The sequence below is a fragment of the Teleopsis dalmanni genome, chromosome 1, assembly GCF_002237135.1.
Source record: "Teleopsis dalmanni isolate 2A chromosome 1, ASM223713v2, whole genome shotgun sequence".
NCBI classification, from domain to species: Eukaryota; Metazoa; Arthropoda; class Insecta; order Diptera; family Diopsidae; genus Teleopsis; species Teleopsis dalmanni.
Window position 1 is genome coordinate 116,724,668 of NC_051846.1, and position 16,482 is coordinate 116,741,149.

The window sequence follows — 16,482 nt, forward strand, 5'->3', positions numbered from 1 at the left end:
TGTCCACGACTTCAAACATGTCTACTTTGATGTCTTGGGGATCCTTATTTTACTGGCTTGGAAAAGATAACGAAAGCAAACTTATCGGATCTCCTCAACTTCATCTGGAAAACCAAATGGTTTAACAAGGATAACAATGGTTAGCAACTCGCATCTCCTGGTAAAATTTTTTAAGGGCATTCCAATGGGCAATATATGTCTCCGAGTAGAAGTGCTGACAACTGTCAGTACGTGCCTTCCGAACATAACCTAACCTAGTGTGGGTTAAAATGTTCACACATATGCTCACTATAAAAATGTATATACCTCGTACAAATCATCCGAGTTATATGTAAATTGATCTCTTCAAATAAATATTTTTAGTAAGTACATGATTTTCGCCATCCATTGAGAATCTTAGATGGCACCTGGGCACCACAGCTAACCATACCTACAACTACAAAATATGTATAGCGTAGCGATCCGAAACCTTGCATTTGTCAAGGGCGGAAACTAAACTAAACTAAACGTTCTGTCTGCGTTATCCCAATTTTTTTGAACTGTGACTAAAGATTCAGCTTCCATTTTGAGACAAATTTCTTCATCGAATTTATTCCAATTAAAATCAATGCAATTTTTAGCCGCTTTTGCTTCGTTTGCTAAAAGGATATTAATTTCAGTCATACTCCCTGTACGACCATTTTCTCTTTGCTTACGAAAAAAATCTTGTTTTGACTACATTTTCAATTCTACTTAAATATCTATATAAATTATTAAGTAAAAATGTATTATTTTTATTTTTTATTTATGTTTCTTCCGTTTCTTGTAAACATTTGTGATTGCATTGTGCATGCAATCTAAAAGGTATGAAATAGAAAACAAAGCATAGTCGCTGAACTAATTATTGTGTTTTGCGCATAATTTTTAACCGATTTTGCTCATCAGTATCTTATTAAAAAGGTATTTTAATTATCTATCAAATGAGTACATATTAATAACTGTTAAAACAAGTAACAAAGATAAAAAAATGACCTTGAATTTAAAAATTTCTGTTTTCTGTACTGAAAACTCAACTTTGCTCGAGTGGCGCAACGTCATTTTTAATCCTATTGCTCCAAAACTTTGGGAATATCATTTTTTTGGTCAATGGCATATTCCTAGGGGGTGCGCTCATTCAAAACTTCATTTTTAATTTTCCCCCCTATAACGTGAGCCACCCTAACGGAGCATGTATAAAATCACTTACTGCATGTACTATAGAACCGATATATGACTATAAAGATTGCCTACACCGCATGATTCGTAGACTTAAAGCACAGAATGTTATTTACGAACTTGCGAGAAATGTCCTGGTACTGTAAATATCAATCAACAACTTCTGAACACCTTTGATGACAACAACATTGAATCTGTTACATATAATTAATGGGTTCGTCAAGCTAGAACCACATTAAAGCTTTCACATTTCCAGTTGAAAAATATCTGCAATCCTTAACGAGCAGTTTAGACAAATTGCTGTTGTATTCCTTTATCGTTAAAAACAAGTGAGCAGAAAGTGAATACATTCTTTTGTGTGATTTCTCTAAATATTATGTTTTTCCGATTCAATATTCTGTACAAGACATTAAGTGGTATAATGATCAGGCAAAAATTTATTCGTTTGCAATATACTATCGTGATGAAAATAAAAAACTACTATAATATATTCGATCGTGGCAACATTGTATGAAGAAAAGGTAAAAAAAAAATACGTGTGTGTGTAATGTGTACGCGATAGTTATATTGGCAAAGCATATTATTAATACAATAATAAGTGATTATATATTTCAATGCGCAGTGTAAATACAAATATACTAATTGTTTTCAAGCGCATTGCATTGTTTACAAACAAATGCATAAGTCCACACACAAGGAATTTGACACCACACATAAACAACATTTAAAAATCTATTTAGAAACCTAATCATTTCTGTTTTAAACCGCGTCCATTTAACAATCTAAAAAGATTTTTGTCAAGAAATCGACCACGAAATATATAATGCCTATTGGAAGAAGCCCTCCATCCAAATCCACCAAATTAATGAACAATACCATGTCTGGCTCAGCAGCAAAACGTACTATCTCAGAGGTGTCACCTTACAAAGGTGACACCTACAATCTGTTGGCAGTATGGATGTGTCGGAGCTTTTGCATGTGTTGTGTATAGCGCAACAAATGTAAACAAAAACAAACAATAAATTATTTTATGTATTTTTAAAAGTGCTTATGCACAAATTATTTTATATTAACCAATGTAATATGTAATGCGATCGCACACGGAAGAACCACCGCAATGCAAGTAGAATATTTGGTCATAGCAAGTATGCAATTGCCATTTGACACTTTTCTTTTCTGTGCTACTATTCTGCACATGTCGATATGACACACTTGAATGTGTCATAATATTTTCTAAGCATTGACGTGGGTCAAACTTTTTAGTGCCGCCGCAATTAAAATTATTAAGAAAAATATTTGTAAATTATAGTAAAATATTTTGTATAAATAGTTTGGAAAATTGTTAATAAAATTCAGATTTGAAACTGAGCTCGAACAGCTTAAACCAAATTCTCACTTTTATTTTTGTCTCGGCATTCTCGGATGCCTACTAATGTGCAGATTTCTTCCTGCTAATTCAATAAGAAGAAACTAATAAAATCGAAAGAAAAATCTAATAAAATAAAAACAAATATAATAAATTTGCGTATCAAAACAAATTTATTATTACACAGGATATACAAAAAACAATGGTGAGCAGTCTAGATGAGAAATTGAGGGATATTGCTACTAAATCCGATTTAGAAGCTGTTAACACAAATATAATCAGCCTTAATCGTACAGTCGGAATGCTTTCAGAAGAAAATAAAACTTTAAGAGAAAAAATAATTAAATTGGAACATAAAAAACAAACCGACCACGAAGAACTGATACGACTAGTTGACGCCAATAAGAAAAAAAACCTAATTTTCAAAGGACTAACAGATCAGCTGCCACCCAAAGAAGCTGTCACAAAACTGTGTGAAGAAACTCTTGGAATAAACATTGTAGTCCGTAAAGCTAGAGTCATATCATAGCGGAAAAATAAAATCAACGTCTTGGCAGAGATGATGTCAGAAGAATCGATTGGCCTGGTTTTCCAAAACATACACAAACTTGCAAACTCTACGATTAGGATTGAAAAAGACCTGAACAAAGACAGACAACAGCATAAAAAAGCTCTTCTTTTAATAAGGAAAAAAATTCTCTCAATAGATCGTGCGCATAAGGTGCTCGTTCGAGATGATAGAATACGCATTGGAAACAAGTGGTGCAAATGGAGCAAAAATGGAATCCTAAAGTGTGGCAATGAGGAGGCGACTACTACTCTCCAACCTATGTATGGAAACAAACTTGAAAACCTTAATCTTAACTTATTAAGCATCATGAATGAGCTAGATCAAAACAACCATATGGCAAAAAACTGAAGAACGAATACAGCACATTAACAACACGGAACACAGCATCTACATACAATCTTTTTAAGCTTTAAATAACATTTTGGAATATACACGGTATTGCAAATCTTTTTAATGAACCAAAAATTGCTGACTCGCAGATCATATCTGTCTATGAAACCTGGTCAACAACACCTTTCAATACTAGCCTTAGTCCTTGGTGCAACTATGATGCGGTGACAACCCCAGCAATAAGGGAAAAGTCCACTGGTAGAGCTAGTGGTGGTATCAGTGGCGTAACTACAGGGAAGCAACTGGAAGCAACGCTTTCGGGCCCCCGAATTTAGGGGGCCCCACTATAAATGTTTGTAAACGTTTTTTTGTTGGAATAACTTCATATTGCATTTTATAAAAGACACGTAAATTTTAAATTTAAAGTACATAATATGTATGTACTTCAAATAAAATATTAAACCTATTTATAAAATAAAAAAGTTTTTCTAAGAAAAGTATGTGTCGTAATCGAGAGTTTATATGGAAGCTATATCTAGATTTAAACCCATTTGAAAATAATTTTGTACGTTGTCTTTTGCAAATATCAGTACTGTATACACTAAATTCTATTTAAATACCTTTATTAAAAACGGAGAAACCTCATATCCGATTGTTAAGTTTATATCACAGCTACAAGAAATAGACGTCAAATTTCAATCAAATCAAATGGTGAACAGGGTCGGCTAAAAGTATGTGTGTAAAGTTTCATTCGAAGAGTTCAAAAGCTGAGAAAGTAGTTTGAACTGAAAAAGTATATATATACTGTACTGATATATACTTAATGGTATTTCCGACGTTTCCTTTAATGCGTTACGAAAATCTTGACAAACCTTATATACCCTTTTCACATTTTTCGTGTAAAGAGTATAAAAAGAGGGGCCCCTTAGTATGTTGATAGGGGCCCCTTAGTTAGAATTTGCTTACAGGCCTAAAAAATGTAGTTACGCCACTGGGTGGTATTGTATCTCTAGTTAAAAAAAATTTAGCAAAAAGTTGCTAAACTACAACTATCTCTACAAAAATCCGCTCAAGCATCAGAAATGGTTATTGCTAAGCCCTTTATGCCTCTTTACTATACTTCTTCTCTTTATTATACTTCTAAGCCATGGTTTGACTCAGAGCTACGGGCCTCAAAGAAAAATCTAAATCATGCCCTAAAAAAGTGCAAACGACAAAGCTTTTTATCTAAAACTAAAGCGGTATACATAAATTTAAAAGCTAATTACAAAAAAATGCTGTTTGAAAAAAGAACGGAATATGAAATTAAGGTCAAAAACAAATTCTTTAACGTAAAAAGTTCGAAAGACTTTTGGAATGTTATTAAATCGTACAATAGAAAACCTTTTGTCAACAACCCCATACAAAATTCTGTTTGGCAAAGCTTCTACGAGCAAATTTAACTACCTCGTCCTACCATTGAACTTATACTGTCTGAAAACTTTATCGAAGCGCTGGATTCGGAAATAACAATAATTGAAATAAAAACAGCAATAAATAAAATCAAAATCAAAATCAATAAGGCTCCAGGCGAAAATGCGATTACGGCAGAGTTCTTTAAGAATTTATCTAGTCAACGGATTTATGTCCTACAGTCTGTATTCAATAATATTCTCTTAATTGGAAGCACATCAGCTTCTTGGTCATAGTCCATACTTATTATGTTACACAAAAAAGGTGATATAAACTCACCCGAAAATTATAGAGGCATTGCTCTATTCAATATTATCTTAAAATTTTTTACCCATATTCTGCATGATCGCCTCTTGCCATGGGCGGAACAATACAATAAAATTCCTGAGTCGCAAAATGGGTTTAGAAAAAAAAGATCATGTACTGATAATATTTTTACTCTTCAAACATCAATTCAAATACATCTACGTCTAAAAAGCAACTCTGCTTACGGACTTTTTATTGATTTCAAAAGGGTATTTGATTCTATTGACCAGATGCTGCTCTGGCAAAAACTTCATTCGCAAGGTATAAGTTCGCGCTTAATTAAAATTCTCCAGTCTATTAACGACAAGGCTTTCTTCGTGATCAAACTTCAACAAAAAGACTCCGATCATATCTTTGTTACCGAGGACGTTCTCCTAGGGGAAATTCTCAACCCTCTCCTTTTCATATTGTTTATTGCTGATCTTGAGAAAGAATTAAGGAATGCAAATATTGAAGGGATCAATATATAAAGTAAATTTTATTTTCCTTAAAATATGTATATGCATAAATAAAAATTTACTTTATATATAAATATTTTTTATACGAAATTAATGTTGATATGAAATGAATTACTAGACATAAGTTATTTTTATACAAAATTAATGTTTATATGAAATAAATTGATAGACATAAGTTATTTTTATACAAAACAATTGTTTATATGAAAAGAATTGACTATATTTAGGCTAGAGTTATTTTTAGAATTTATTATGAATAAAAGAAAACAATAGTTGTAAAAATTTCGTCTACGTAAAAATTATTTAAAACAAATAAACAAAACCAACCACGAACATACGCACAAACGACACGCAAAACAAAGCCAACCGCGAACACACGCACACACGACAAGCGAAACGAAGCCAACCGCGAACACACGCACACACGACAAGCAAAACAAAGCCAACCGCGAACATACGCACACACGACAAGCATAACAAAGCTGACAGCGAATTACACTTGTGCGGTTGTGCGTGCATCTAAGCAAAGCAAAGTGTCGTACATAAATAGCGGAGATTTTGTATGAAAGATCACTTAGCACCGGCACACCGAAACGAGTAGTACTCTACTCCAGCGCTAAGTCTTTCTTTTTTTTTATTTAGAAGCCCATGGTGTTTCGACGCTAAGGCTTAATAAATCAGTAGAAGTAGATTTTATAAACGCCATTGATGTTTTGACGTCTTTGGCTAGAACTAATTGCGTAGCTTTGAAAAAAACCCTTTGATGTTTTGACGTCTTTGGGTAAAAATTATTGAGTAGATTTATAAACGCCATTGATGTTTTGACGTCTTTGGCTAAAACTAATTGCGTAGATTTGGAAGAACCCTTTGATGTTCTGACGTCTTTGAGCAAAAATTATCGAGTAGAGTCAAGCTTAAAATAAATTATCGAGTAGAGTCAAGCTTAAAATAAATTATCGAGTAGAGTCAAGATTAAAATAAATTATTAAAGAAATCTTTTTAATAAATAAAGTTTTTGTTTAAAATAATAAACGGTCTTTTTAACTTTCCTTGGTTTACCAGCTTCGAACTGGTCAATAGAATAAATTTATTGCAACGACCCGGACCACGACTGAGTCATACCTCAGCAAATTTGAAACGACAAATCCGTGTCGTTACAAATATTAATGGTCTACATGATATTTTGATGCTGCTTTTTGCAGATGACGCCGATGTTCTAGCCAGGACTCCTATTATTTTACGAAAAAATCTATTAGCACTTGAAAGCTACTGCGAAAAAAACAAACTTGTTGTAAACACGGAAAAAACTCAAATTGTCCACTTTAGAAGAGGGGAAAGGCCAATAGCAGAAAATTTCTTTTACAAATGTCAAAAAATTTCTGTCGTGAAGTCCTACACATACTTAGGAGTAAATTTCTTAAGCTCTACATTAGGCAAATGTGCAGCGGAAACTGACATAAGAAAAGGGAAAATGGCCCTCGGTACGGCAGTACAAACTATAAGTAAATTTAAATCAGATTCTTGGGAAGGTCGGGCTAAACTATTCGACTGTACTATATCTGTAACACTTTTATATGCATCAGAAGTGTGGGATCTACGTTACTGTGATTCACTAGAAATCGTTCAATCAACGTACTACAAACGTTTGTTAGCTACAAACAATGCAGCACTTAGACTTGAACTATGCCTTGTAAAAATTTCATATAGAGTTTTCAAACGCGCAATCGATTTCATTATACGAATTCTTCAAATAGACCAATCAAGATACCCCAAACAATGTCTCCTTCGTCTCATTTACCTACACGTAAATAATTCTTCTATAAGTGAATTTAATTGGGTTACACAATTTAACGAATTTCTTAAAGTTGTAAATATGACAAACTTGTGGGAAACACCGACTGCAGCAACTTGGATTGATAACCGAACTACGGCACTATCATAGATATCTGAAATTCAAAGACATTCTAAAGTCCACTAACTGATAATCCACGAATTGCAATATATTAAGAGCTCTGGATGACAAACCTGCCTGTTATCTCTTTAATCGTAAGCAATTTTTTATAGCAAAGGTTATCCCCCTATTGCGGTTGTCATAAACTCACTGCACTCGTTTTTGTATTAACGGGCAAATTCACAGACTCGAAATCAAGAACCTTTGTACACTTTCTAATTTACAAACTGAAGAAACGTTGAATCACTTTATGTTTGAGTGGCTTATTTACTCCTCAGTACGAGATCACCATCTTAGTTTCTTGTTTACAGTCTTCAGAGACAATAAATCTCTAATTTTCAACTGCACTGATCCGCAATCATCTAAAGCAATATTCACATATATATTAAATAGTCTTAAAATCTGTGGCTCGTTTATGTAACTCGTTCGAGTTAAACTCGAACGAATTCTTTCGAAAAGTTCTCACTTGCTTTTTGTCACTTCTTTCGAGTTTGCTGTTTATGTAGCATGAAAAATTCAACACACGAGAACGTTATGGTGTGATGAGAGAAATTAATGAAAATGGAACGTTTTTTTCCATTAAAAAGACAATTTAAAAAGTTTGCTTAATGTTTGCGATAAGATATTCAAAATTATTTGAAAATCATGAATCATGCCTCTTGTTCAGAATTAAAAATGGAATATCTTGCTGTTTTAACTGCAGTGGTACATGATAGCAGAAATATGCTTCGCAGTCATCGAAGGCATTTACGTTATTCAACTGACCCATTTCATTTGCCAGAAGCGCGTTTTGTCGAGTGTCGAGCTATTTCGCTTTAATAAGGAAGTAACTCTACGTCTTTTAGAAGAAATATGTCCGTTTATGAGGATTGGGGTCAGAAACACCTATATACCGAATCATATAAGGCTAACTGCTGCGCTGCATTTTTATGCAACAGGGTCGTTTTTACGCGACATAGGAGAGGACTTTGTGTGCCCAATGAGCAAGTCAACATTATGTTTGGTAATAAAAGAAGTGACTTTTATTATTCAGGATAAATTGATGCAGAAGTACATAAGATTTCCCACTTCTGCAGATGAACAGAATATTGTTAAACAAAGGTAACAAATTTGTGTTATAGATGCATTTTAGTAATTGATTGTGTCACACAGATTCTTCAATGCGACAGGCTTTCCAGGGGTAATAGGTGCTGTTGATTGCACGCACATTAAAATAAAAAAACCTCATATAGAAGTGGAGCATTGTTACAGAAATAGAAAAGGTTATTTTTCAAAAGATGTGCAGCTCATTTGCGATTTTGATTTAAAAATCTTGGGATGCTATGCTCGTTATGGTGGAAGTACGCATGATGCCTTCATATGGGAGAACAGCGCAATCAAAAAGTTCCTAGAAGTCAATCACAGGCAAAATAATGACTCAATTTGGTTACTGGGTGATTCCGGATATCCTCTTCAACCATGGTTAATGACTCCTTTTAGAAATAGTGAAAATGCAAGCTAGCGAACGTTCAATGCAAAGCATATTAACGCTCGAAATTGCATTGAACGATTGAATGGAGTTCTTAAAAAGATTTTTGCATGTTTGTCATTTGAACGTGGTCTGATAGTTAGTCCAGCTTATGCGGGATCTATAGTAAATGTCTGTTGTGTTCTGCACAATTATACAAAAAACCATAACTTACCCATGCCCGAGGTACAAGAACACCAACAAACAGAAACCGATTCTTCAGATTTGTACAGCACTATTTCTGTTTTAAATGAAGGCCGAAGAGTACGGGAATCCAAGCAATTTGACATGTGACAAAAACTCGAACGAAAAAAAAGTGAGAAAACCATTCACCATAGTTACATAAACACTTCTAGTGAGTAATTGTCAAAAGTGAGAAAATCGTTCGAGAAAACGAAGTGAGAAAGTTACATAAACGAGCCACAGATCATTTATAATAAACGAATAAGATTTTGCAAAATTTTTTTGTAGATATATATACATACCATATATAATTATTTCCTTACTATTTATTTAACTTAACTTTTTTTTTTTTATCGCTTACTTTTTAAACCTAATTATAAGTATACATCAAACCTCCTTCTGTTACAACTATAAGTTCAGAAGCAGAAGTAAATAAATGTTGAATTGATTGGATTGATTGAATAGCGCACCATTTTCTTGGCTTAAAACCATATGATTTCAAAATGTTGATTAGTTGTTTTTGAATCACCTTAGCCTCTATCAGACTGTTAGAACCACATAATCCATCATCTACATAGAAGTCTCTTCGTAGGGTCTCTGCTCCAAATGGATAAGTACCAGAACATTCTCTTGCTAAAGTTTGTAAACATTTTGTAGCTAAGTATGGAGCTGATCGAGTCCCATATGTCACAGTTTTTAGTTTATAAAATCGTAGCGGCTTTTGTGGATTATTTCTCCAAATGATTAATTGTAGCATTTGATCTTCTGGGTGAATAAGTATTTGCCTACGCATTTTCTCAATGTCCGTTGTGAAAGCGTATCTTGGAATCCTGAATCGTAATAATATTGAGAATAGATCGCATAATGATCGACCTGATGAAGTTTTACTAGATGCATCGAATACAACACGTAATTTTGTCGTGGTGCTATCTGGTTTTATCACGCAATGATGAGTAATGAAATAATGTGAGGCCATGATGTCATCAGGTTGAATTTCTTACATGTGACCGAGATCTTTATACTCAGTAATAAACTGTACGTATTGTGCTCTTAACGCTTCATTTTTTGACAGCCGTCGTTCAAGAGAGAAAAATTTGCGTTGTGCAATTTCACTAGAGGATCCTAATGTTGATACACTGTCAATAATTGGTAATTTCACAATAAATCTGCCTGCCTTCAAGTTTTCCACAAAATGAGTTTTACTAAATTTTTCTTGATCAGACAGTAGTTTTGAACCTTGTGCTGATTCTTCAAGATTCCCAAATCGGACGTGGAGATTATTTAGCGAATTTTCTTCTTCGCTAAACATACAACAGACTGCGTCGCCTTTTGCTGTTTCTGTTAGTATACCACTTACAATACATCCAAGAGCAGCATTCTGGAGTATTGGTTTGTCGACTCCCAATTGGATTTGCCCTGGCGTTAAGAGATGTGGATAAAATTCAGATCCTAATAATACGTCTATTTTTTGTGACTCATTGAAGTTAGGATCAGCTATATTAATATTTTTTGAAATGTTCTATGAACTGATATTGACACATTGAGGAGCAATGATATGTGGTAACACAAATGCTTCTAAATTTGTATTAAAATTGCTATTCATTGATCTAAAGACAGTGCTGATTCTTTGACGAGCACCGATTGTGATATTACCAACTCCATTTATACGCATTGATGTTGCTTTTGGAGTTATTCTCTGTTGATGAGCTACCCTCTCGGTCACTAAATTAACTTGAGAACCTGATTCGAGTTTAACTCGCACGGGTTCTTTCGAAAAGTTCTCACTTGCTTTTTGTCACTTCTTTCGAGTTTTCTGTTTATGTAACAGGAAAAATTCACCACACGAGAACGTTATGGTGTGATGAGAGAAACTGATGAAAATGGAACTTTTTTTGAAAAATTGGAACGAAAATGAAATAATTTGAAAAGGTTGCTTAGTGTTTGCGGTAAGATATTCAAAATTATTTGAAAATCATGAATAAATCGCAAATGAAATTTACTTATCAATATTAATAATAATAATATATTTAACATTATATATACATATGTGTAAATATATGAATACTTACATTACTCAGTATGATTATATCAATAAATATTTTATTTAAAGAAATCAAATGTTCTCACTATCACTTTTTATAACTTTAAACTCAATATTCAAAATTCAAAATTCAAAACTTTTCGCAAGCAATTTGACAGGTGACAAGAACTCGAACGAAAAAAAGTGAGAAAACAATTCACTACAGTTGCATAAACACTTCTAGTGAGTAATTGTCAAAAGTGAGAAAATCGTTCGAGAAAACGAAGTGAGAAAGTTACATAAACGAGCTACTGGTCTCAAACAGTTACGACATAAGTTTTGTTTTTTAACAAATTGTAGTCGTTCAAAAGTATTTGCTTGTAAGAACGGTTGGCAATGTTTGGCGAGCAATGGAAAGCAAACCAAAATCTGATAGAAAGGCTGCTACATTGCAATATCGTGCCACATCTCAGGCTGAGCAGAAAAGGCAAGGCTCACGTCTAATGAGGACAAACTTAATAGCAACTACTCCAGGGCTCTACCAGTTTTGCAATAACGCAGCGCACCAAATAGGCAACTGCACCAGGCTATTGGCTTCCTCCCCAGCGGAGCGGTCCTCATTGCTCAAAGGGTCGAATCTTTGCTTCAATTGCTTGAAACCTGGACATTCCACCAAGGCATGCAGCTCAACTAATTGTGGCATATGCAATGGCAGGCATCACATTCTACTATGCCGGAGTTCACCAGTACAAATTCCTCCTTTGCAAGAGTCCACACAGCAGGCACAAACTACACCTCAGGCACAAGTGAAACCAAACCAGGCTGGCATCCCACCACGTGTGCATCAGTGACTACACCATCCAATGCAGACATTCGCTACTATTGGCAATTGCGCTATATTCTTGGCAGAAGCACCAGTACACATATTAAATGCCTTTGGCGACATCGACTCGTATCGAGCTCTCTGCGATCCAGGCTCCCAGGGAAGTATAATCACTACGCGATATTTTCTTCAACTGGCTCTCCGTAAGCAGAAAAGTGCATTGCAAATGCAAGGCGTTGGCAGAGGCAATCGCCCATATACTACTGACCGGGCTCTCTTACACATATTTTCGACTGTCAATGCTTCATTTGGCTTGGATGTTTAATTCCACATTTTCAACAAAATTACCTCAGCAATACCTGTGGCTTCGATCACTGAAAACTGTTGAAACGCAATTCACCTTTGGCAGACCCGAACTTTGGCGAAACTGGTGGTATCGATGCATTGTTTGGGTTTAAAGTGTGGGGCCAATTGTTGGCAGATGGTATAGTTCGTGGCGAAGTCGATGACTAAATACACAATTAGGCTGGGTTGCATTTGGATCAGCCGAGGCAACCATGCTCAACTACAAGGCGGAACCATTTATGGCTGATCCATGTCAGCTCAATCCACAATTGGCAGAAACTACTGTTCTTGGACTCTTTTATCAGGTCAGCTGCCATGATACACAACATCTCACCAAAAGGCAAGTGCTTAACGATATTGCGAAACTATTTCATCCAGCTGGCATGTTGGCACCAGTCATCATTACGGCTAAGCTTTTCATACAAAAACTCTGGCAGGGACGGCCCATTACCGCTAAAACTATTGCCAGAATGGCTAAGGGTGCACCATTTCATTCAGTAACAATACCTCAGTTCGAACTTTGCGCTGCACAATTGTTGGCTACCCTTTTACACGAAACAAGGCAGGATTTGCATCTAGGATACGTACCACACACTCTATACTCCGACTGAAATATTGCTCTTCATTGGCTACCTTAAAACACATCAAAATTAAAGCAGTACGTTGCTAATCGCGTTGACTGCATGCAATCAATGCCAGATATTAAGCATTGGCATCACATCCCTACAAAACTCAACCCAGCCGATTGCGCAAGTCATGACATATCCCCTTTAAATAAATATTTTTTTTCGAAAGTGGCAACCTTTTTAGGCTTACTGTCAAAATCATATGTTAATCCGACCATTTGTTTACAAGTTACAGTGCTTTAAGTGACGCTACTTTTGAGTTTTCAAAAAAAAATGAATTCAAATCAATTCCGTGTGCTGATTTATCATTGTTTTTTAATGAAAAAAAATACTGTTCAATGCCAGGAATGGCTTGAAAAACATTATTCGGACTCTGCTCCATCAAAAAGAAGCATTTGTTATTGGTATGCCGAATTCAAACGTGGTCATACAGACACCGATGACATTCCATCTACTGGACGGCCAAATGTTCAATCACGAACATGAGTTTTGACCTCCGGCAGAATGTTCAATCATGAACATGAATTTATACCATATATTTAATTATTATAGTTTATATTATCACCTAAATTCTTAGAATTATGTACTAAGGAAAAATATAGATAAATAGTAACATTTTTTAGCAACCGTATTTAAATTATTAAAATAAAATATATTCATAAAAACAATAGGAGGAAAATCCCAAGTGTTGGGACTTCCGTCCTTTTTTAACCTTTTTTAACCTTTTTTGACAAATGTAATACAGTCCATTAAAATCATAATATTTTAACCTTGATGTAGAAATTAGTCTTAAAATATTTTTGTATAAAAACACAACATTTTTGAAATAAAATCAGTAGCTAAAATATACTCAAACTGTGTACTTCATTAAAATAAAAGTACATTTGGTCCTTCGAGCCGGATATAGCAAAAATGTATAGCATTGTGTACTACAATAATAAATCAGTACATCCAGTGGCAAGGAACTATAAAATATTAAAAGCAGTATTAGGACTAAACAATTGCATAAAAAGCATTGTAGCAGCAATAGAACGGCAAAACAACAAGCAACAAGATGGATTCAAGAACGAAGCTTGTAAGAATGGAAATTTTGTACAAATTTCCAACCTACATACTATGACTTGAATGTTGGATGTTTCTATAAATGAATTTATTAAATATAATTATCATTTAGAAAATTGGAAAACAATTATAAATACCTTTGCACTACTACTTTACGCACGTCACTTGAAGTAATTAAAACAAAAACGAAACGTCGTTTATATAAATAATTTTATTTAATTATTTATTAAAATTCCGATATCTTTAATTAATTTTACTTATTTTACTAATTTTAATAAATTTTATTCAATTTAAAAAAAAACGCGCACATGTAAAAAATAAAATTGTAAACAAACATTTGCAAACGTCAAAAACGTCAGAATGCAATTCGCTGCAAAAAAGATGCACAAGGAAGCTTTTGTGCAAAAGAGTTAAATTGCATTAAGTTCAACTAAGATCAACTCAAAGCTTTGTGTACTTTACACAAAAAGTTCAAGTGGAGACGTATAAAAGACGGCGCATTTTTCTAAGAATTTAGTGTGTCTAGTATGATCACTCGGTGGCATTGTATGTCAACGTATAAAAATAAATAAATATAAAAAAAAATTGTCTGACACAAAGGCGGTTTTAAGCCTAGTGTATAATCTATTTAAAATATATATATAATTGTTTAGTGCATGGACGGTTTTAAGTCCAGGCGCGGAGACACTTTATATATATATTCAATATAACAAGACATATATATATTCACTAACCCCGTTTCGTCCACTAGGTACTCATCGAGCAGAATAATCACCGAAATTATACTAAGGTACAACCACGAAACCGGATCAGCCACCACTATGAACTCTACAGGGACAGCTTCCAAATACAGCTGATCACAAGGAAACATCTCAAGTCATATCTAATTAAATTCAACCAATCTCTTTGAAATACGACTAAGGAAATACATTCAGAATTTGCATGCGTTCAAACTCTCAAGTTATTGAAATATAATTGAAGAAATAATAATCTATATAAAGCTATCTTATATAAATCATTGAAAATTGTACAAATTGTTAATCTCAAGGTTTTATCTAGCTATGTTTAATTGAAGAAATAATAATCTATATAAAGCTATCCTATATAAATCATTGAAAATTTTACAAATTGTTAATCGCAAAGTTTATCTAGTTACGTTTAATTGAATTCTTTTATTTATTACATATTATTTTAATGAACTATTAATATTTTAAATAAATCTACATTGAAAATTTAACCGCCGTACTTTTATTTTGAGAAGTCCTGTCTCCGCGATTATGAATTTATTGTAGCGACCCCCTGGAAAAGACTGAGGATACCCCAGCATAAATTATAACGAAACGGGAAAATCCGTGTCGTTACAAGCTGTATCAAAAACAAAATATTGTAAAAGCTGCAATAGAAGCAATTGAAAGTAGCATCTCGAAACGAGAGATGAGAAGCGCATCATTGAAAGAACAAAGAAATAGATTACAGCATTTATGGAAGGAGTTTCAAGAAAACCATGGGACGATATTAAAAAATCATGGACCCAAAGATGACGTCTATTTCGAGGCAAATTCATACGAAATGATGGAAGAATTGGTTAACGAGCTAGATAAAACAATATGTACAAAATTAGCTGCGGAGTCAGAAATATCAAATACCGAAGAAATAATAAAAGAAATACCGCTGGATAAGAACCACGAAACCGAATCAAATAAGACAAGGAAGGAAGAAAAATGGTCTCAAGAAACAAACACGTTAATGTTCGAAATTAAAAGATCAATTCAGAAATTAAAAACAAGGTTTATAATGGGACTAATGCAAGAAGAAGAACAGGAGCTTATAAGAGAAAGAGAAAGCTGACAAAAGCAAATAGATATAATACAAAACTATTATATACGGTTGCGAATTGAATACAATGTACATTCTGAAGAACTGTTTATAGAAAAAGATGATATTGAAGAGTGGCATCGTGAATACGAAGTTAAATTACTAAATAAAATAAAGAAGTTTGCTGTAACAAAAAGGTCAGTTAAATTAGCAAAGATCAAGATTCCATTATTTAACGGCAATGTTGAAGACTGGCAATCATTCAAGGAAAAATAGTACACGAAAACACTGAAGTATCTAAGGTAGAAAAAATGTATCATCTAAAGTCACTCCTTAGAAGTGATGCTCTTACTGCAATAAAACATTTGCCAGTATCCGAAAACAACTACGAAGCAGCATGGGAAATTTTAAATCAGCGATTCAGTAACAAACGAGTGTTGTTCCAGTCCCTAATTGACAAGATATTAGATCAA

General features: G+C 34.0%; 2 protein-coding genes across 2 annotated transcripts in view; both read left to right on the forward strand.

Annotated features, from left to right (window-relative positions):
* LOC119665669 (cytokine receptor) overlaps positions 1-16,092 on the forward strand; it is a 19,991-nt gene extending 3,899 nt beyond the window's left edge. The window contains exons 5-6 of the mRNA XM_038074898.1: positions 15,196-15,199; positions 15,996-16,092. Of these exons, the coding sequence (XP_037930826.1) occupies positions 15,196-15,199; positions 15,996-16,092 (101 nt within the window). The remainder of the gene's footprint in view (positions 1-15,195; positions 15,200-15,995) is intronic.
* On the forward strand, positions 8,491-9,129 carry LOC119667787 (putative nuclease HARBI1). The gene is made up of 2 exons (XM_038077102.1): positions 8,491-8,729; positions 8,781-9,129. Exons 1-2 carry the CDS (start codon positions 8,491-8,493, stop codon positions 9,127-9,129), a joined length of 588 nt encoding a protein of 195 aa, XP_037933030.1.
* Positions 16,093-16,482: the final 390 nt, after the last annotated feature.